Consider the following 22,500-nt stretch of genomic DNA (forward strand, 5'->3'; position numbering starts at 1 on the left):
TGAGCCCCGACCCGACCCGACCCGACCCGACCCGACCCGACCCGAGTCACTGTTACTGCTATTCAGCTGATACTGTTGTTCAAAGCCACTTATTGTTGATTAGACTAAGCAGGGGACAATCCCCCCCGTGGAGCAATGTGGGGTTAAGGGCCTTGCTCAAGGGTCCAACGGCTGTGCGGATCTTATTTTGTGGCTACGCTGGGGCTTGAACCACAAACCGTCCGAGGTCCCAGTCATGGACCATAGTCACGAGGCCACTAGGCACAGGGTGCTGATACAGAGTGTTCAAGTCCCGCCCACCGCAGAAAAGTGTCGTAATTGGAGACGGGATGTGGTTTGAAACAATGGGATTTCCCAAAGACAGAACTTCATTTACATACCTTCTCATGAGCCAACAATTGCACAACCTGGTTGTGTTTCACATATCTGTTGATTGTAAAAAAAAAAATATATATATATATATATTTTTTTAAGATTTACAATATTAAAATAAATGAGCAGATCTAGAAAAACCTACACAGCAGTGTGCTGACATCATCGAGCTCTCCCTGGCCAACCACGTCTCTCACTGTTGTGTAGTTTAGTAGAGTGACCGGCTTGGAATCAGGTGCATGACTGCATTACCCACAGTGCAGTGTGTGTGACCTCGTTGTCCTGCTGACTCAGATTAAGGACACCTGGCACCAGCTCTACCGCAGGCACTTCCTGCAGAAGGCCCTGTTCCACTGCAACCTCTGCAGGAGGGGCTTCTACTACTACCAGAGACACTTCGTCGACTCGGAGGTCAGAGCACCTGTCTGTCTGTCTGCCTGTCTGCCTGTCTGACTCTCTATCTCTCTGTCTCTCTGTCTCTCTCTCTGTCTGTCTGTCTGTCTCTCTGTCTCTCTGTCTCTCTGTCTCTCTGTCTCTCTGTCTGTCTGTCTGTCTGTCTGCCTGCCTGTCTGTCTGTCTCTCCATCTCTCTGTCTCTCTGTCTGTCTCTCTGTCTGTCTGCCTGCCTGTCTGCCTGTCTGTCTGTCTGTCTGTCTGTCTGTCTGTCTGTCTGTCTGTCTGTCTGCCTGCCTGCCTGCCTGCCTCTCTCTCTCTCTCTCTCTCTCTCTCTCTCTCTCTCTCTTTCTCGGTCTCTCTGTCTCTCTCTGTCTGTCTGTCTCTCTGTCTAGCTGTCTGTCTATAGATCTATGTCTGTCTTTCTGTGTTATCTATCTATATCTTCTCTGTCTATCTACAGTATCTGTATTTACCCATCCGTCCGCCCTTTTTTGTGGAAACATGCTCTGCACTCGCAGTTTGAAAGGAGTGTGTGTGTGTCTGTCTGTCTGTGTGTGTGGGTGTCTAGGTGTGTGGGTGTGTGGGGGTGTCTGTGTGTGTGGGTGTCTAGGTGTGTGGGTATGTATGTGTGTGTGAGAGAGTTTGTATGGAGAGAAATACAGGTGTTGTTCTGGGCAGGATGTGGGCGGGGTTATGCCTGAGCGTGGGCGGGGTTATGTATTAGTGTGGGTGGGGCTATGTCTGAGTGTGGGCGTGGTTATGTCTGAGGGTGGGTGGGGTTAAGGTGGTCCTCCAGGTGTTTAAAGTTTCTGTGCTGTGTTGCAGCTGGAGTGTAACGACGTGGTCCTGTTCTGGCGGATCCAGAGGATGCTGGGAATCACCGCCAACACGCTACGGCAGCAGCTCACCAACACCGAAGGTAGGCGGGGGTTGCCCCCGGCGACAGGCCCTGCCCTCGCAGGTCTCCACCACAGTCACGCCACACGATTCGCTCCGAAGCTATAATCCCAGAATCCATCATTCATGCCCGTGATGTTCTAGGAGGGCTTTTAACAGGATATTTCACTCACAGTGAATATCAGCGACATCAGCTGTCTTTGTCCACCTTTAGCGACATTCACTTTCTCCCGTTCGCTCTCGTTACTCTCGGTGAAGTCACAGAAATGAATGGGAGTGAATGGGAGGCGGATAAAACTGAAGATATGGCCATACAAGGACAGCCGATGTTGATGATGCTCACTCTATTCAAATAGAAATGCACACAATAACTTGTGTAACCAAAGTTAAATATCCCGTTAAGAAATCTATGATTTAATTCAATTTCCTGAATCGACTGGATTGGAATCAACGCAAACCTGGTGGTACCCAAGTGTGTTTCTGCTTTGCTTCTGTTAAGCGTTGTGTGAGTTGTGCCTGAAGTGTGTGTTTTGTGTCTGACGGTGTGTGTGTGTCTGAGGCAGTGTCAGACGTGTCTGATGTTGTATGTGTGTCTGAGGCAGTGTGAGACGTGTGTGATGTTGTGTGTGTGTCTGACGCAGTGTGAGACGTGTGATGTTGTGTGTGTGTCTGAGGCAGTGTCAGACATGTGTGATGTTCTCTGTGTGTGTCTCTGACCCTGTGCCTCTGCCCCTCAGTGCGGCGTTTGGAGAAGAACGTGAAGGAGGTTCTGGAGGACTTCGGCGAGGACAACGGGAAGAAGGTCCACCTGATCACGGGCCGCAGGGTGCAGCTCGCCGAGGACCTGAGTAAGCCCCGCCCCCGACCCCATGACCCTGATCACACGCTCCTTCTGATTGGCTCTGAGACCCTGATCACACGCAGCGCTGTTTACACGCTCCTTCTGATTGGCTCTGAGACCCTGATCACACGCAGCGCTGTTTACACGCTCCTTCTGATTGGCTCCGAGACCCTGATCACACACAGCGCTGTTTACACGCTCCTTCTGATTGGCTCTGAGACCCTGATCACACGCAGCGCTGTTTACACGCTCCTTCTGATTGGCTCTGAGACCACGGCACTGTTTACACGCTCCTTCTGATTGGCTCTGAGACCCTGATCACACACAGCACTGTTTACACGCTCCTTCTGATTGGCTCTGAGACCCTGATCACACACAGCACTCGTGCCGATTGGCCAACACGCAAGGGTTTAAGGACCAAACTGCCATATCTTCAGGATGGAATTTAGGCAGTATGAGCACATTGAACATCGTCTATCATAGAAGTTTGGAGGTGTTGACCTTGGAGGTTCTGTTCTTTCGGAGGTTATTGTATTTGTCAGAATCTATAAAAGCAATTATATGTTATGGAATATCTACAGGCATTGCTGCCAGTCTTTTTTTGGATTATCAGGCTAACAGGAAATTTAGACTTCCTGAAAATGAAGGATCTAAATTTTAAGAACTCCGGTTTGGGAGACCGCTAGGGGGCAGTGTCAGCCAGCAAACGCTCTGAGACGTTGCACACAGATCTAGTCCTCAAACTTCACAAATTCTGCTGGGTTAATTGTGTTTTATCTCTTGCTTAGACTTATGCTATTATTGGATTATCGTGGTTTTATCAGTTTATTTTACTTTTTGCAAAGGGTATTTCTAGAGTGTGCCAGACCAGTGTTCTCCGCAGGTTTAGAGGCTATTGCTGGGACTGTGTTCTAGTCTGAGATACACTCTGTAGGGGCGGCCTGTAGCGTAGTGGTTAAGGTACATGACTGGGACACGCAAGGTTGGTGGTTCTAATCCCGGTGTAGCCACAATAAGATCTGCACAGCCGTTGGGGCCTTGAGCAAGGCCCTTAACCCTGCATTGCTCCATTGTCTCCTGCTTAGTCTAATCAACTGTACGTCACTCTGGATAAGAGCGTCTGCCAAATGCCAGTAATGTAATGTAATGTAACACTCGCCCTCCATAGCCGGGTTCCTCCTGAGATTTCTCCCCATCGGGGAGTTTTTCTCACCACTGTTTGGCGGTTTCTCACCCCATCGTGTTTGCTGTTCGAAGGCTCAGGTCTGGTGTTTGCCCTTCTGTTACTCTGTGAAGCGTCTTTGTGGACAGTGCCATAAAAAATTAAATTGGATTGACGTCGAGTAGTCTTAGCGCGCCCTGTTCTGCAAACGTAGGCGGCTGATTCTAAGGAGGGCTTCTCCAGGTGTTCTCTGCAGTGCTGGGTAGGGTCCGGTTCCGTGGAGCTGACCGGAGCCTGCCTGTCTGCCGGGGAGGGCTATGGAAACTCCACCCCCGGCTCTGACGCCCCTGGATCGCGGTTTCCTAACGACCGTGGCCCGGCTCAGAAGCGCTGGAGTTTGGCCGCTCGGTGACGTGGTTACAGAGAAGGCCTCCGCGCGTGGAGTGGTTTTATGGGCAGCCCGGGCGAGCTGGGACCTGCCCTCCCATTAAAACTGATAACCGCGGTTAGCGTTGAAGCGCTAACTGCCCTGACACACCGGTCTGTGACACGTTAACCTGGCTTTCCCTCTCGTCTTCCCCCCGGCGTTCCGGAAGCCCTCCGTCTGCGTGTTCTAAGAATTCAAATCCTGCGTCCGGCCCCCCGGGTCGCAAGACAGGTGCGGACAGTTATCGAGGGATCTCAACGGCCCTCAGCGCAGATAAGCGTGCGGCCGGTGTGTCGGTTGTGTCTCGGAGAGCGATTATTCAAATCGGACATTTGCATGTTGTCTGCGAAAATGCTGACATTTTAAAACTGTGCTGTTTAGTGGTCAACATTAGCCCCTGACGCCAGGCAGTGACAGGAACCCTGAGAACTGAAAGAGCTGCTGATTTCTCATCTCTGAGGTCATGCTCCCGCCCCCCCCCCCCATATGCAAATAGGTTCATTGGCTGAGGAAGGAGTAGGATGATCGTTGCCTTTTGTCTGGATTTACACGATTCACGCTGTAGTGCACTAGGGCTAAAGGAACTGAAGTCGCAGGTGTGGATAGTTCTAGAAGAAAAAAAACCTTATGCACAAACGTGTCCCTCCGCCCATGAGGTGCTGATAGCAGAGAGATAACGTCTGATCCACAAAAGACCTCAACTGACACTTCGTCTTTTGAAAAAAAACTGCCAGTTTAACGGATGTTTATGAATTGACAAGTGAGTGTAAGCAGCGGCCATTTTGTGTGTTGCTCTTTTCTGAGATAATCAGTACCCCTCAATTCTGATTTATGTCACAGAATACATTTTGTGAATTATCTGCCTGTAGCGTTAACTTCCCTCTCAGCGGTGTCGTTTGGACAGCCATTGTCTGTTTTCCTCATTGTAGTTTTTTTGTGTGACAGTTTGTCATTCACTCCGCCGAACAGAGGTTAGTTTGAGCTCCTTTCGGTCACATCAGTGACGGGGGGCGGGGTGGGGGGGGGGTGGGGGGGCTGGGCGCTGTTCGTGGGCCTCGCCCCTGAACCCCCGACCCCACTGCCCCCGTTAGGACAGGAGCGTCTTCATCCCGCCGAAATCCGCCTGGCTGTCGGAACACCTCCATCACCGCCCGAGTCAATTACGCTCACGTCACCTGTCCTCCCTGGAGCTTAGCGCTCTTCCTGTCCTGCTCGGGGGGGTGGGGGGGGCTGTTCTCTGAGCACAGGGCGGGGGGGGTGGGGGAGTCAGGGGGGCTGTTCTCTGAGCACAGGGCGGGGGGGGTGGGGGAGTCAGGGGGGCTGTTCTCTGAGCGTGGGGCAGGGGGGGTGGGGGAGTCAGGGGGGCTGTTCTCTGAGCGTGGGGCAGGGGGGGTGGGGGAGTCAGGGGGGCTGTTCTCTGAGCACGGGGCGGGGGGGGTGGGGGTGTCAAAGGGGCTGTTCTCTGAGCGGGGGGGTCCCCGGGCCTGTTGCGTTCCCGTCCGCCCACCACGGAGGGTTCCCCGATTCCCACCATGGCTTTGATGCGGGATTACAGAGCGTTTGCGGTGGCATGTCCATGCTATGCCCCCCCCCCCTCCCCACAGAAGGAGCACTGCTCTCCCCCCAGGGCAGCACACAGGAGTGTGTCGGGGGTGTGCGGTGTAGGAGAGGTGGAAGTGATTCGGTGATTTTGTTTTTATTTTTTCCGTCAGCTCCTGATGAACGGACGAGGCAGGTCCAGGTCAGATTGAGCCGGGCTCTGTTTCAGGAGCGTCACACCTGAGGGGTACGCTCCCGGCGCCCGCCCTCCGCCGCGTGTTCTCCGCGTGCGTGGACGTTGCGCGGGCTTCGTTAGCGTGCGGGCGGTCCGGTTCCGCTCAGAGCCGCTCGTTAGGCCCTACCTGCCCGGGCTGCTGTTAACGAGCTCCCCGTGACACGCCCGCCAGCGCGGACACGTCTCGGGAGCTCTGAAGCCTGTCAATCAGCCGCGCCGCTCTGCTCCAGCGAGCCCAGACCTCCGCCCGGAAAACTTTCCCGCCGCTCGGAAAAATTACAGCGCTTCGATCGGTCGCTTCCCGAAAAACCGGCCTTTTAAACCGGCCCGGTGAAGGAGAACTGCGGCCGGTGTAAATGGATATCGCCCCGCGTCTGAGAGAGCAGACGTCTTGTTTCCCCGCTTTGCCTGCGTTCCGAAGACGCGCTGCGGAAAGGGAAGGGAGGTGGTTTCACGTCACGGAAATATCCGTGTTCTTACACAATTACTCTGCGCTCCTCAAAGGCATGAAAACGGCGTTCGTTTGAAAGTTACCTGAAACGGAACGCTCTAGGAGTCGGTGAACACCTTCAAAGTGTGTCCGTCGGCTGTCTTTAAAGTTTAAACATTTAAGCCGTTTACTTATAACCGTGTAATACGCAGGCATAATTTAAGACATGTCTTAGTGTACAAAGACCAAACTTTGTAAAACCATCGCAGTTTGAGTTCGATAATGCCCAAACATTCAGCCTGTCAAAACAGTGGAGGCTCTCAGAGTGCTGTGGAGACTGGCTCTCATTCATGTTGACTTTGAAGCGAAATTATATGGAAGGACTTTTTTTTTTGTTAGCTTTGTTAGTGTCATGTTTGTTCTGTTCCGTGCCGATGAGTTACCCCGCTTACCCAGAAGCACCTGGGTGTGCCCGAGTCAGGTCGTCTGGTGCTTATCTCTGCAGCGGGAGGGGGCGGGTGATTGGCGGTCTCTGGGTCTGTGCGCACATACACGTGTTCCCGTGTGTTTGGCGGGGTTTAGCGGTGTGTGCGTGCGAGTGTGTGTGCGTGTGTGCGTGTGTGCGTGTGTGTGAGTGTGTGTGTGAGTGTGTGAGAGTGTGTGTGTGAGTGTGTGAGAGTGTGTGTGTGTGTGTGTGAGTGTGTGTTTGTGTGTGTGTGTGTGTGAGTGTGTGTGAGTGTGTGTGAGTGTGTGTTTGTGTGTGAGTGTGTGTGAGTGTGTGTGAGTGTGTGAGTGTGTGTTTGTGTGTGAGTGTGAGTGTGTGTGTGTGTGTGTGTGAGTGAGTGAGTGAGTGAGTGAGTGAGTGAGTGAGTGAGTGAGTGAGTGAGTGAGTGAGTGAGTGAGTGTGTGTGTGTGAGTGTGTGTGAGTGTGTGTGAGTGTGTGTGAGTGTGTGTGAGTGTGTGTGTGTGTGTGTGTGTGTGTGTGTGTGTGCGTGTGAGTGTGCGTGTGAGTGTGCGAGTGTGTGTGTGAGTGTGTGTGTGTGTGTGTGTGAGTGTGTGTGAGTGTGTGTGAGTGTGTGTGTGTACACGCTCGGAGCGGCGAGCAGACCGTGTTCTCTCTCGGCGTGACCCAACAGGAGCGGGTTCCTGCAGGTGAGCAGACGCAGGTGTGGAGGAGGGAACATCGCTCACGCAGCCAGGAGCTGTTCCCACACGCCACTGCGGGATTCTGGGATAGAAACGGCCCGTCTCCCGTCAGACCACGGCCTCAGCTGCCGATTTCAGGAGCGGGGAGGAGGCGGGGGAGGTGGAGGAGGGGGGAGGCGCGTAGGGGGTGTTCTGGCATCCTGGAGGGTGTGTGTTTCATGTGTAAGACAAATTGTTCTCTCTTTTTTTGCATGGTTAAACTCTGTGCCACCTGTGGTACAATCTAGACCTCATTTTGACTGCAGTTTATTCGACTGCACCGCTCGTGACCCTGACCAGGGAGAAGCGGGTACAGGTAGAGATAGCGAATGGATGGATTTAGATATGTTTGTATATTTGGAGGGAAGGAGCTCACGGTGATGGTGTAGGGGGGCCGGCCAACACCACAGGCCCAGGGGTGTAGAGAGCGGTCCGGCCCTAACCTGCCGTGTTTTAGGAAGGGCCGATGTTTGGCCCTAACCCGCCGTGTTTTAGGAAGGGCCGATGTTTTGGCACTTTACTGGACTGCTCCCCCCTCCCCCCCCCTCCAGGCGCGGTGTCCCAGTGCACTGCTCTGGTTTCACATGGGGGGGGGGGGTAAATACTCTTGGGGGAGATGATGTCAGAAGAGGGCAGAGATCAAGTCCTGAGGGAACAGGGAACAGACAGGAGTGTGTTTGGCTGTTTCTGTGTGCTTGTAGTACAGGAATGAAAATCGTTTTTTTTAAGCTTCACTGAAGCGGCTGGGATTCATCACCCCTCACCGACTATCTCCAAAAATCTGAATTTACAAAATCAGCAAATATACATATATATTTTATTTACCAGTATAGTGTGATGGTTCAGTCACATGGGGGCGGGGGGGGGGGGTATCAGTTGTGATTTATGAAGCTCTGACAGCACATAGGGGTGGTTGTTTCAAACAAAATGACAAAAATGGGAAATGATGTTTTCATGATGCCAAGATGTGGTGTGAGAATCTGGCAATAATTTACGTGACTGGCTGATTTGGGTCACATGACCCACCTTGCTTCAAGTTTGTTTGTGTGTGCGTGCGGGAGTGTGTGCGTGCGAATGTGTGCGAGAGGGCATGCATGCGTGTGTGAGTGTGCGTGAGTGCGTGTGTGTGTGTGTGTGCGTGTGTGAGTGTGCGTGTGTGCATGAGTGCATGCGTGTGCGTGTGTGTGTGTGTGTGCGTGTGTGTGCGTGCGAGTGTGTGCGTGTGCGAGTGAGTGTGTGTGTGTGAGTGTGTGTGTGTGCGTGAGTGCATGCGTGTGCGTGTGTGCGAGAGGGCATGCATGCGTGTGTGAGTGTGCATGAGTGCATGCGTGTGCGTGTGTGCGTGCGTGCGTGCGTGCGTGCGTGAGTGCGTGTGTGTGTGTGTGTGTGTGCGTGTGTGTGCGTGTGTGTGCTTGTGTGTGCGTGCGAGTGTGTGCGTGTGCGAGTGAGTGTGTGTGTGTGTGTGTGTGTGTGTGTGTGTAGAATGTATGAATGTTCACGGGGAAACTGTGTGTGCACTGGAGCCCCATACTCCTCCTGTTCTCTGTCCTCATGACTCTGGCTGTTGCCTGTGTGTGGTTGTGTAGTTTAGGATGAGCTCATATGCTCCATTAGCAGATATGCTGGGTGGGTTTTGAGTGTTAAAAGGAACTGAGCCTGCGATTCGAGGTGATCCCGGGAACGTGCTGTCAGACGCGTTCTGGGGCTCTGTGTGTTGGAAACTGCGCCGATTCCCCAAAGATTAACTTCCTGTGTGTTGGACATCTTCCCTGTGAACTTCCTGAAGGCCTGGCTCGCCTGTTTCTGAGGCTAAACGTTTTTTTTAAATTTCCACCACTCAGAGCCACGATCCTTTTGGATGCTTTGGATGAAGAAGGCGTCAGATGTAGTTCTTGGCCCGGACAGGGGGGGGTTTCTGCCGGTGTGTTTGAGTTGTGTTGGTAATTTATTGATTGGGCGTTTGGTCTCCGGGACGGCGGCCCTGTCCTCCTCCCACGCTCCCCGCTCCCCGCTCCAGGGACGCCCTTCAGCGTGCGCCGGCCTCCATGTTGAAAGCACATGTTCGCCCCGCCCGTTTGATAGAGGTTTCTGGACGGGGGGGAACCCGGTTCCGTCCCAAAAACAGCTGGACGAAAAGCCCCAGCCAGCCAAACCCCCCTCCCTCCATCCTCCCACCCGCCCAACTGCCCATTCAGCCCCCATCTGCTCCTGCCCCTCGTAAAGGAACCGGGGAGGTGGGTCCGCTCCTATAAACCTGTCATCGGCAGCCATGAGTGATGCTCGACCTTGGGAGGGTGGGGGGGGGGTCAGAGTCTCCACTCCCCTGTCAGACCATGTGACCCACGTTCTACTGCCTCCTCCTCTTCTTCCTCAAACCCCCTCTTCCTCGTACCCCTCCGCCACCTGCCATTGGCCGAAGACATCACCTGTTCGGACTGCATCTTTGGTTCAGCAGGCTCTGGGCTTGACTGGGTTTTTATTCCCGTAGGTGAACGTCCAAAACCTTTGCTGCTGTTAAAATGATGCCCTCAACTCCAGCTGCCCTCATAAAGCCCTCTGCCCTCCCTGGCACCCCTTGGTCTTGCCGTGAATTGTGAAAACTCTTGAGTCATCTCTCGTCTCGTCTTTAGCCTCTGCCGAACGCACACATGTATACGTGAGGTTCTCCATGGAAACAGGGCCTGTATACGACTCCAAACCTGAGATTCTACTGAAATTCTCTCAAACCTGAAGTACCATGATCACGATCTTGAATGTATGAAAATTACTCGACTGCCCTTAAAAGTGGCCGCAGAACTCACAGCCTGATCCACTCGACCTGGCCTCTCCGATGAAATCCGCTCCGGTGTCTGTTGAGAAGCCTGCCGCACTTCGGAAGATTCCAGAAACCTTTTCCACGTGAGGTTGATCCGCCCTCACGCTGAACAGGCGGGGTTCAGTAATAAATATAAATTGTGGGTTTTCCCGAAACAGTCGAGTGTACACAGACCCAGCTGGTTAAAGGATTTGTTAAAAGTCTTGCAGATGCGTCATATTTCCAAATCAGGGTGAAATGGCCCGCCTCCCTAAAGTTACGGTAAGACGACAATATCAGTCATTAGGCATTAAGGGGATCTGCGTTCAGTTTACAGAGGTGGGGGCTGGGGGGTGTGTGGGGGTGGGAGAGCCCCAGACACACCCCACCCCCCCTCCACAAGGCCTCTGACATGAGGCCTCCGTGTTTGTTTGTTTGGAGTACCCTTCCCTGGGGTGGGGGTGTTAGGGTTAGTCTGTCAGGGACTGGAAGTGGGTGGGGAGGGCAAGCCAGGACTGCTTGTTTGTTTGCAGAGCCTGTCTGGGGCCAGTGGTGGTGGTCTGACAGAGTGACGGGGGGGGGGGGTAATAGGGGTGGGCATGCTGGGGCACCGTCCCACCCCCCCCGTGCCCACCCCCACACATTTTAACATTCATTAATTCAGTCACTATTTCAAGCCTCCCCTTCGATGCTCATAGCACGTGCGTGTGGATAACGTAGCCCGATTCCCCCACCTTTAAAACCGCATCTCTTTTTTTTTTTTTTTGCTGCCGCGCTGAAATTGTTCCTCATCCCGAATAAACAGCCGTAAAGAGGAGACGCGCGTCAGTCAGCGAGTATCCTTGAGGAAGCGGGGAGAGACAGCGTGTTGAGAGTGCCCCCCCCGGCCCCCCGCCCTCTGGGTGCACTGAGGCGAGACTCACAGCCGGGCTGGGGCATGTTCGGGCTCAGAGACCCGCCTGCACCCTGTAATTAAGCGCTTATTTCAGCGGAGGGTGGTCTCTGCACACCTGGGCCCCGTGTGGAGGACTCGCCCGGGCAGGTAAAGGTGGAGGAGGGGGTGGGGAGGGGGGGGGGCGGGCATGGTGCTTTTGTATTCCGTCTTGTCTGTGGAGGTTTTTTAATAGATGTGTGTGAGTGTGTGTGTGGTTGGAGCGAAAAACCGGTTTTACACCACTTACACCAATTACCGATTCCTAGCACTCTATTCACATTTTTTTTCTTCAAACTTCTGACATCATCTCACATAACAGTCCATTCATAAAAGATTATGTTTTTCCGTTAAGATGAGGCTAAAAACACCCATCAGCGAGTAGGTCTGTCTGCCTTCGTGGGTGAAGTGGTGTTGCCTGTCGATTGCAAACTTTCACACCGTTAAGCGCTCTAAAACATGCCCACAGGTGTGCAGTGTGACTGGAGCGGGATTCACAATCAGAGCCTCTGTTTCCCTGTCAGCTCCACGCCGGCAGGACAACGTTTTCAGGAGATACGTGCAGCGTTTGTGGAAAGAGTTCCCTAGCCTCTGTTCATAAGAGGTCCCCACCCAACGCCTCTCAGTTAAGAGGCTAACGGTTGTATTTTCAACACTTGGGTGTTATGTGCTGATGAGTCTTTTATCAGCGTGTGCCGTTCCTCGTGTCTGAACCCTGATAAATCACTGCTTCATTTCTCACTCCCCGGGGACTGTGCTAAACTCTACGCCTTTACAGGCGGCTGTCCTGAAACATTCTATTGCAGACTGTTTATTACGATGCTGAACTCTCCTGCGTGACTACATTTCCCAGAATCCACTGCAGCTAGCCGCTGCTAATTGGACAAAGTAGGAGGAGACTGAATGTAGTTGTCAGGCTATTCATGCAGAAGAAGGATGAAACCGTGAGGATATTGGATCGTAAATGTGTCGAGTCTTCACCATTTTGTGGTTATGAGGAGCTGTGAACATGGTGTTATGTAAGTTATGTAAATTGGTTAAAGATGAATGAGTTGTGTCTAAATGTGGATTCTACAAAATATCCTGGGACCTGATGTTTATTCTTGAATTTGATTCCTGCAAATGCTGCAGTTTGTTAAAGGAAAAGTCTTTCCCAGAGTCTGCAGGTTTTGGAACTTCGTAGGAATTTGAACTCTGCAAGATTCCACAGTTCCAGTCAGTTAAAAAAAAATTAAAATAATAAAGACAGAATTTTTTTTGGAATTCTCGTTTCCCCCATTCTACCCGTTTGTTGAACCTGCAGCCTCCAGGACATGAGCAGAATCCCAGCTGTGTGAGAGACACGTTGTGGGAGGGAAGAGGGGGGGGGGGGGGTGTTTGGGTCGGGCGGGGGCTCTGTTGTCTGCTCCTGTCGTGTTGTTGACGTCCTGTTTTATGTGCCACCTTCGCCCTGGCCTGTTTAAGGGTGCGTTTGGGATTCAGGACGATTCGTCCTCCTACCTGAGTCGGTCTGCTCTTCAGATCAGAGCCCCAGACATCCTCCCACCTGAGTCGGTCTGCTCTTCAGATCAGAGCCCCAGACATCCTCCCACCTGCCCACCTCAAGGTCAGGAGGGCGGTCAAACTTTTCAGCATCTTACGAGTTATTATTTCTGTTTTTCTGTGTTAGAATTAGTAGAATTGCAGTTTAGAATCGTTATGCTTAGGCCCCGCCCCCTGCCCAGGCCTTGAACACGGTGTAGTCCTGACAGGGGAACGGGGAGGAGGGGGGAGGAGGGGGGGTGGCAGGGGGCTCCCAGGTATTTGCCCCAAAATGGAAGCCTCTGAAATTGCCCCATTACCACTTCTTAATATCTGCCCCGGATTTGAGCAGCTGCCGTCTCTGAGCCCCTGAGGGTATCCGAGATTGGGTTTCTGCTCTTCAGTTCGAATTCAAACCGTCTCTCTCTGGGAGAGAGAGGGAAAGAGAGGGAGAGAGAGGGAGAGAGGGAGTGAGAGAGATATCATTAGATGTGGGGATCAAGGCAGAAGAGGGGTGAATGGGGGGATTGGGGAGGTGTTCCTGAATGGAGCTCCAGGAACAGGACCTGCTCGGATACAGCCCCAGAGGATTATGGGAATATTCATGACCAGATTGGGGGGGGGGGGGGGGGGGTCATGAATTGATGCATCTGAGGCTCATCTTTTGGGCAAACAGGAGGGATAAACTGAGTTTAGATCCTGAGGTGGGTGGGGTGGGGTGGGGGGTGGGGGGTAGAGGGTGGTTTGTCATTCACTTTTCTTTTTCTTTTCCGCTGTGCTGCATTCCTCCCTTTAAAAGAAAGAAAGAAAAAAAAAACAGATGGTCGCAGACACCGAATATCGATTTCAAACGGTCCTATTGGGTGATTACAGCCAGATTTTCCCTCAAAATCTCCTGCCTGCCCCTTCCAAATAGCCAGGCTCATACTGTACCTCAGTTTGGGCTGTTCCCTTTGAATTCTTCCAGTATTTTCTTTTTTTTTAGGATGGTTAAGATTTCACAAAATGAACCATAGCAGCGATTTAGTCCAACAGCTGGAAAGGATGTCACGAAATAAGTCGATTGAGAGAACCATTCTTCTGATGCGCCTCATACATTTCACTGACCGCTCACGTTTACTGTTACCGTTAAATTTATTAACATTCGCCGTTACTGGCAACACTAGGTGCTGTTTGTGTAGTTCCACACAGTCCTCATCTGCTGTGTGTTTATGCGCCATAAACGTTTAGCCCGTACTGTATACGTTCACCGTAGCAACCATCATTTTATGTTTAGTAAATATTAGCTACTGTAACCGAATGCCAGCTGTGTACTAGCTAGTGAGATTCACGACGCTAATTTTGTGTAGCCAAGTCAATAGTCTGCTCACGTAATACTAAAGTTAGCTCACGCAATGGAGTTTGTGACAGTGACAACTGTTAATTATTAATTGACTAGCGTTGAATAGCGCTAACGTTGCCTGCCCTACTCGCCAGTTTGTCGCACTTTAAAGCCGTTTATTTCTGTGCTGTGATAGATTCCTTATTACTTCCCCGTTACACCCACACTCTCCTGTTCTCTCACCGCAGTGTGAGGCTTTTTCTCCTCGCTGGAAAGGTTTTTTTCTTTTCTTTTTTAAACACACCACACTTGCTGGCTTTCTGGGGGTTCAGGCCTGGTTTCTGTCAAATTCTTCTTCTGTTACTCTGTCAGGCGTTTGTGTTCTCTATAAAAAAAAAAAAAAAGCACTGTACAAATAAAGTGGATTTCACCCTGAAAAGGTCATGTGGTGCCGTTGGACTGTGCGTCCCCGTGCGTGTTGTGACCGTCGATGCCTCGTTTTTGACGTGCTCTCCCGCGTTACGTCACCCCCCCCCCCACCCCCCCCGCCGCACGCTGTTGGAATGCGGCCCCTCGCCTGATCTCACGCGCCCGCTCCAGACGCCCTGCAGAAGGCCTGATCTCGCCATCGTGTTGTGAGTTCTGGCGTTGGGCGGAAATTAGCGCCGCTGTCACGCACCGCTCACGGCTCGCTGGCCGAGCGCTGACTGATGAGTTTTGGCACCTCCGCGGGTCGGGGCGCGGCCGGTCTCCCGCTACGGCCTCTGCTGTTCTCAGGACGGCCCACCGCCCCGGGGCATCATGGGAGAGAGCGGGTGCTCTCTTCATGCCAGAACCGCCACAGACAGACTGGGCTCGGTTTGTTGTTGTTGTTGTTGTTGTTGTTGTTGTTGTTGTTGTTGGGCTGTGATTTTTACTGGTTAATCCAGAAATACTGATTTTCAGACCCTAATTTTCTCATTCAGGATCAGAGGGGTTCACACACACACACACACACACACACACACAGAAACGCACTCATAAACTCTTATGCACATACAAACACACACACACACAGCCACACAAATGCACAGTTTGGACAGTTTAAGGATAATTACCAGTAGCCCCAGATAAAAAAAGATTTTTGGTTAAATTTTTGTAGATTGAATTTTGTGTAAAGAATAATTCTCCATTGAGAGCCCGGTCTCTGTTCAGCAGACCTGGCTGCCCACAGTACCTGCATGCCTGAGGAGTGATGTAATGTCGCTGGTGCATTGTGGGAGGGGTTACGGACACAGGCAGTGTGAGCACGTGCAGTGACCTGTGAACTCTGGTAATCCTGTTTAAGCCCATCTCCCCTGCAGCAGTGGGGTGGCTGCTTTGATGCCGTCTGGTTTGACGTGTGTTTGTGTGTGCGTGTGTGTGCGTGTGTGTGCGTGTGTGTGTGAGTGTGTGTGTGTGTGTGTGTGAGAGTGTGTGTAAGTGTGTGTGAGTGTGTGAGTGTGTGAGTGTGTGAGTGTGTGAGTGTGTGTGTGAGTGTGTGAGTGTGTGAGTGTGTGAGTGTGTGAGTGTGTGAGTGTGTGAGTGTCAGTGTGTGAGTGTGTGAGTGTGTGTGTGTGTGTGTGTGTGTGTGTGAGAGTGAGTGTGTAAGTGTGTGTAAGTGTGTGTGAGTGTGTGAGTGTGTGAGTGAGTGAGTGAGTGAGTGTGTGTGTGTGTGTCAGCGTGTGAGCGTGTGTGTGTGTGTGTGTGTGTGTGTGTGTGTGTGTGTGTGTGTGTGTGTGTGTGTGAGTGTGTGAGTGTGTGAGGGGCTTTGATGTGGTCTGGTTTGGCGTGTAGGCCGCTCCTGCCTCCAGGTCCTGCTCCTCCAGGGGTAACTCACACCACACGCTCGGTGTTAGCTCTGCTTACAGCATCAAAGTGCACCTTCGCGCCGTTTAACGTAGCCGAGCGGAGACCATCTGCCTCTCACCGCAGTGCAGGGCCGGACAATGGCGGCGGCCAGGGCTGGCGTTTCAGTCAGAGAGATCGCCCAAAGGGCCTCGGCTGTTCTCCAGGCCCAACCGTGAGGGCTGGCAGCAGGCATGGCCCCAGCCGAGGGTCCCCGATCATGGAGGAATGTGCCGGTCCTCACCAAGAAAGATCGCTGTAACATATAAAGTCGAGTAGATGGCAGTGACCGCAGCACAACAGCAGTGATGTGCGATGTCGTCGGGATCCCTTTCAGAATAGATTTTTCCCCGGCTACGTGAAAAATAGGCAGCCAATCAAAATCCAATCCGAATTTACAGGGCATCACATTCAAAATTACTATTTACGGAACGTTTTCATCCATCAGTGTGGATGCTCACATTGTTATAATTGTAGTTATCGTTTATAGTTATCATTGTAGTTATTGTTTATAGTTATCATTGTAGTTATTGTTTATAGTTATCATTGTAGTTATTGTTTATAGTTTTCATTGTAGTTATCGTTTATAGTTATCATTGTAGTTATCGTTTATAGTTATCATTGTAGTTGTCATTTATGGTTATCATTGTAGTTATCGTTGTAGTTATTGTTTATAGTTAGCATTGTAGTTATCGTTTATAGTTATGGTGGTAGTTATCATTGTTGTAGTTTAGTTGTCGTTTATAGTTATCGTTGCAGTTATCGGTATTGTTATTGTTTTAATTATCGTTTGTAGTGATAGTTCTTTGTCTGGATGGGCCTTAACGGCCTTGGAAAAAGAAAAGTCTAGAAAACTTGGCGTTTACTGTTTCTCCTTGGAGCAGTCGCTAACCCTGTCTGTTTTTCCCTCTGCAGAAAAAGTGCGGGAAATCCAGGAGAAACTTGAAGCCTTCATCGAAGCTCTTCACAAGGAGAAATAACGCAGTGCGTATTTAACCTCGTACTGTTCTGCGGCCCCCAAACTACAGCCACACTGCTCATACATTATAGCTAACTCATTTTCACTGATACAGATTCTCACAAACCCATTATCACTAACTCCTATCACAAACCCATTATCACTAACGCCTTATCACTGACACACTGATACAGATTCTCACAAACTCATTATCACTAACCCCTTATCACTGACACACTGATACAGATTCTCACAAACTCATTATCACTAAATAATTATCACTGACACACTGATACAGATTCTCACAAACTCATTATCACTAACCCCTTATCACTGACACACTGATACAGATTCTCACAAGCTCATTATCACTAACTCCTATCACAAACCCATTATCACTAACGCCTTATCACTGACACACTGATACAGATTCTCACAAACTCATTATCACTAACCCCTTATCACTGACACACTGATACAGATTCTCACAAACTCATTATCACTAACCCCTTATCACTGACACACTGATACAGATTCTCACAAACTCATTATCACTAACCCCTTATCACTGACACACTGATACAGATTCTCACAAACTCATTATCACCAACTCCTTATCACTGACACACTGATACAGATTCTCACAAACTCATTATCACTAACCCCTTATCACTGACACACTGATACAGATTCTCACAAACTCATTATCACCAACCCCTTATCACTGACACACTGATACAGATTCTCACAAGCTCATTATCACTAACTCCTGTCACAAACCCATTATCACCAACCCCTTATCACTGACACACTGATACAAATTCTCACCAACTCATTCTCTCTAAATTTTTTACTAAATCATTATGACTGTACAGTAACTCGACTCATTATCGATAGCTCATTCTCGCTGGCTCATTATCACTAACTCGTTACTGTTGACCATTATCAGTAATGCATTATTACGAGCTCATTATCAGCAGCTCATTATCACTAATTAATTGCGAACTGGGAAGAAGACGCCCCTGACGGTTATAAGTGTGTCTGAAAGATTGGGTTTAAGCAGCATGGTTTCAGCGCGCTGTCTGTCTGTACCGCAGTAAGCTTGGCCTACAGGCAGAGTTTTTAACAGAAAGCTTTGACTGAGACTTCCTGCTTCGTTGGCGGAGTTGTTCTCTTAAGCGACGGATCTGTGTGAGAAGTGACACCCTCCTTCCCTCTGTCTGTTTCAGAGCTGTCTTGTGTGGAGTCGCTGAAAAGGCCCCGCCCAAACTCGCCTGGTTCACCTTCGCCCCCCTCCCCCTGTAAACGACTGCCTACCCCCCCCCCCCCATCCCCAACACGCCCAACATACCCCCTCCCTCTCCATCTCAGCTTCACGTCGTCGGGGGTTGGCGTTTCGCTCGACTGCAGCACTTTGAGGGGGAGAAGAATCTCACCCGACAACGTGGAGTCACTCACCTGTTAACGGGCCGCTCGGCCAAATGATGTGTAACAACGCACAGAATCCCCGCACTTATGAGCGACTTATTCTCAGAAAAGCAGCTTCTCCTCGTGTGTGTAAGATCTCCGTGCCCACTGGCCTCCCCAGCCCTGTGTCCTGGCCCTGACGCGGTGGGGGTGGGGGTGAAGTGGGGACTGCCCCAGGCCTTGACCACTCTCCTCCGTATGGGTGCCCGTGTGCGATGCTGTGCAGAGCGAGCTGTGTGTTTTTCCCCTCTGTTTGTTGAGGACCTGCTGCTCTTAGTGTGACTGTAGCCGTCGCGGTGAGTGTGCTTATGCCATCGCACGACTGCAATCGGTCGCGGTGGTGTTCAGACGCTTCGCCCCAAAGGATGCTGGGAAACGGACAGAGGTGCTGCTCAGATTTATTTCCTCCCCCCTGACCTGATGCGCAACCAGCTCCAAACCAGCTCCATCCAGCCAAAACCTGCTGCCCCCCCCACCATGCACACACACACACACACACGCATAGACACACATACACGCACACGCACATGCACTCGCACACACAAATACGCACACAGACACACACGCACATGCACACACACACACACACATGCACTCACACACTCACTCACACTCACACACACACAGACACACCCATGCACTCACACACACAGACAGACACACACACGCACACACGCATGCACTCACACACTCACACTCACACTCACACACATGCACTCACACACACAAATACGCACTTACACACACACACACACACACACACACACACACGCGTATGCGCTCTACAGTTGCCCGGTGTGATCTTGTTTGGCTGTAAGTGAAGAGTTAATCTCATCTTGTCAGATTCCTCCTTCAGATCTCATCAGGCAGTTTAAAGTAACTTTTACTTGCTAAAAAAAAAAACTTGATTCATCTCACAAAGCACTTCTGTAAAAGCCAGAAATTTGTCTTAACATGACCATATGAACAGCAGTTTAAAAAGTACAGTGATGGTGTCTTTTTTTATATATAATTTTGTATGTAGCAGGTTTGCTATGTGAGTGAAGTCAGCTGTTGACGCTCCGTGAGTTTAGCCAATGGCGTCGAGGCTCCGCCCCTTTTGGAAAGCAGGGTGTCGTCTGTGACAGGCAGGTGTATCTGTCAATCCCCCCCCCCCCCACCCCACTTCCGCCCCTGTCCCACAGGTCTGGATCAGTATTCCTAACTGATCTTAGAGAGGAGCGCTGATCTCAGATCAGTTTGGCCCTTTCGCTCATTGGGGACACAGTGAGGACGTGTAAAGGGGAAACTGATCCCAGATCAGCCATCTTGCTCTGAGGCCATTTATGAATACGGGCCCTGGTTTTGCACAAGGCACCGCCCCCCCCCCCCCCCCCCCCCCCCGTTCCACACCAGCGGGCCCCCCCTTCCGGCATGGAAATCCGGCTCGGAATATCCCCGGATATCCTCTGGATCCCTGCTCCAGCTCTGCACTGGCTTCCCAAAAGCCCCCCCCCCCCTCACCCCTACGAACTCACACTAGCCCGGGCCTCTTCCTCCTCCTCCTCCTCCTCCTCCTGCTGCCCAGCTCGCTCTCTCTGCCCTGCCGGTATTCCGGCGTTCCAGACTCCAGGAGTCGGAACGCCAGTCCGAGCCCTCGGCCCGTCGGGGAGAGATCGTAACCGCACAGCAGGTCCCATCCGTGCCCATGTGTATACAGATGTACATGTTAATAAAGACAAATATTAATAACGAGAGAACCTATCATCACTGTACGAGATATGTAGGGTGGTCCCTCCCTGAAATAAATATTTCCATTGGTTTGTTAAAAAAAAAAAGCATACATATTTGTGTTATTTTTTTGTAGAATAAAATGTTTGTTTTATCAGAGTTAAGACATTGCATGATGTTCCCCATTATTATGTGGTTTATTTATTCACTTTGATTGTAAAGACAGATGAATATGAACAATAAAAATGGCATTTTCCAGTCAGGAAGAAGGGCAGTTGATATACGGACTGGTGTGTTTGTGATTAAATGAGCTCTAGCCTGACTGCAACGTTGTGAGAATGTTAGTGTATGTGTGTGTTGTCAAGGGAATATGTTGTGGGAACGTTTGTCTGTGTGATTGCTGTGCATTTCATGTCGGTTGTCTCCTGGTAGCAGTTTGCCCATCAGGTGTATAAGTTGGTGTATAGGTTGATAAGTTGGTAAACCCCTGAAAATAGTTATTTTTGGACATATTTGAATCATTGGTGGGTCACAGTATTATGAACTAGCTGTTTAGATGCATGCTAATGGGATTCCAGAGAAATGAATTGGCCAACAAGATGGTTTCAGAAGACCCGGGTTTTCAGGGTGTCTTCTGACTGCTGTCGTAGTCTTCGGTTCAGAGATGCAGAATCTTTTCACCCACGACTCGTGCGATGAGAGGAAAAACTCCCCAGTGCCAGGAAATCTGAGGACGAGTCCGGCTATAGAGGGGGAGCCCATCCTCCGCCCGCCGGCCAGGTGCAGAGAGAGATCCCCGGAGACGGAGAGTTGGAGGCAGAGACTGAGGTGGGAAGTCCAGGGGTCACAAAGTGTGTTTCTCCCACAAATGATCTCGGCCGGCTGATTTCACCGATCACGTCTCCCTCTTGGCTGAACCACCCGTGATCTCGGCCGGCTGATTTCACCGATCACGTCTCCCTCTCGGCTGAACCACCCGTGATCTCGGCCGGCTGATTTCACTGATCACGTCTCCCTCTTGGCTGAACCACCCGTGATCTCGGCCGGCTGATTTCACTGATCACGTCTCCCTCTTGGCTGAACCACCCGTGATCTCGGCCGGCTGATTTCACTGATCACGTCTCCCTCTCGGCTGAACCACCCGTGATCTCGGCCGGCTGATTTCACTGATCACGTCTCCCTCTCGGCTGAACCACCCGTGATCTCGGCCGGCTGATTTCACCGATCACGTCTCCCTCTCGGCTGAACCACCCGTGATCTCGGCCGGCTGATTTCACCGATCACGTCTCCCTCTCGGCTGAACCACCCGTGATCTCGGCCGGCTGATTTCACTGATCACGTCTCCCTCTCGGCTGAACCACCCGTGATCTCGGCCGGCTGATTTCACCGATCACGTCTCCCTCTCGGCTGAACCACCCGTGATCTCGGCCGGCTGATTTCACCGATCACGTCTCCCTCTCGGCTGAACCACCCGTGATCTCGGCCGGCTGATTTCACCGATCACGTCTCCCTCTTGGCTGAACCACCCGTGATCTCAGCCGGCTGATTTCACTGATCACGTCTCCCTCTCGGCTGAACCACCCGTGATCTCGGCCGGTTTTCACCGATCACGTCTCCCTCTCGGCTGAACCACCCGTGATCTCGGCCGGCTGATTTCACCGATCACGTCTCCCTCTTGGCTGAACCACCCGTGATCTCAGCCGGCTGATTTCACTGATCACGTCTCCCTCTTGGCTGAACCACCCGTGATCTCGGCCGGCTGATTTCACTGATCACGTCTCCCTCTCGGCTGAACCACCCGTGATCTCGGCCGGCTGATTTCACTGATCACGTCTCCCTCTCGGCTGAACCACCCGTGATCTCGGCCGGCTGATTTCACCGATCACGTCTCCCTCTCGGCTGAACCACCCGTGATCTCGGCCGGCTGATTTCACTGATCACGTCTCCCTCTCGGCTGAACCACCCGTGATCTCAGCCGGCTGATTTCACTGATCACGTCTCCCTCTCGGCTGAACCACCCGTGATCTCGGCCGGCTGATTTCACCGATCACGTCTCCCTCTCGGCTGAACCACCCGTGATCTCAGCCGGCTGATTTCACCGATCACGTCTCCCTCTTGGCTGAACCACCCGTGATCTCGGCCGGCTGATTTCACTGATCACGTCTCCCTCTCGGCTGAACCACCCGTGATCTCGGCCGGCTGATTTCACTGATCACGTCTCCCTCTCGGCTGAACCACCCGTGATCTCAGCCGGCTGATTTCACCGATCACGTCTCCCTCTCGGCTGAACCACCCGTGATCTCAGCCGGCTGATTTCACTGATCACGTCTCCCTCTTGGCTGAACCACCCGTGATCTCGGCCGGCTGATTTCACTGATCACGTCTCCCTCTCGGCTGAACCACCCGTGATCTCGGCCGGCTGATTTCACTGATCACGTCTCCCTCTCGG

General features: G+C 51.6%; 1 protein-coding gene across 1 annotated transcript in view; it reads left to right on the plus strand.

Moving 5' to 3' along the window:
* The window catches only part of LOC133126882 (dynamin-like 120 kDa protein, mitochondrial), a 45,536-nt gene extending 25,227 nt beyond the window's left edge, over nt 1–20,309 (plus strand). The window contains exons 27-31 of the mRNA XM_061239346.1: nt 667–783; nt 1,593–1,686; nt 2,402–2,512; nt 16,832–16,900; nt 18,104–20,309. Of these exons, the coding sequence (XP_061095330.1) occupies nt 667–783; nt 1,593–1,686; nt 2,402–2,512; nt 16,832–16,896 (387 nt within the window). The 3' untranslated portion in view covers nt 16,897–16,900; nt 18,104–20,309. The remainder of the gene's footprint in view (nt 1–666; nt 784–1,592; nt 1,687–2,401; nt 2,513–16,831; nt 16,901–18,103) is intronic.
* Nucleotides 20,310–22,500: the final 2,191 nt, after the last annotated feature.

The sequence above is a fragment of the Conger conger genome, chromosome 4, assembly GCF_963514075.1.
Source record: "Conger conger chromosome 4, fConCon1.1, whole genome shotgun sequence".
Taxonomy (NCBI): Eukaryota; Metazoa; Chordata; class Actinopteri; order Anguilliformes; family Congridae; genus Conger; species Conger conger.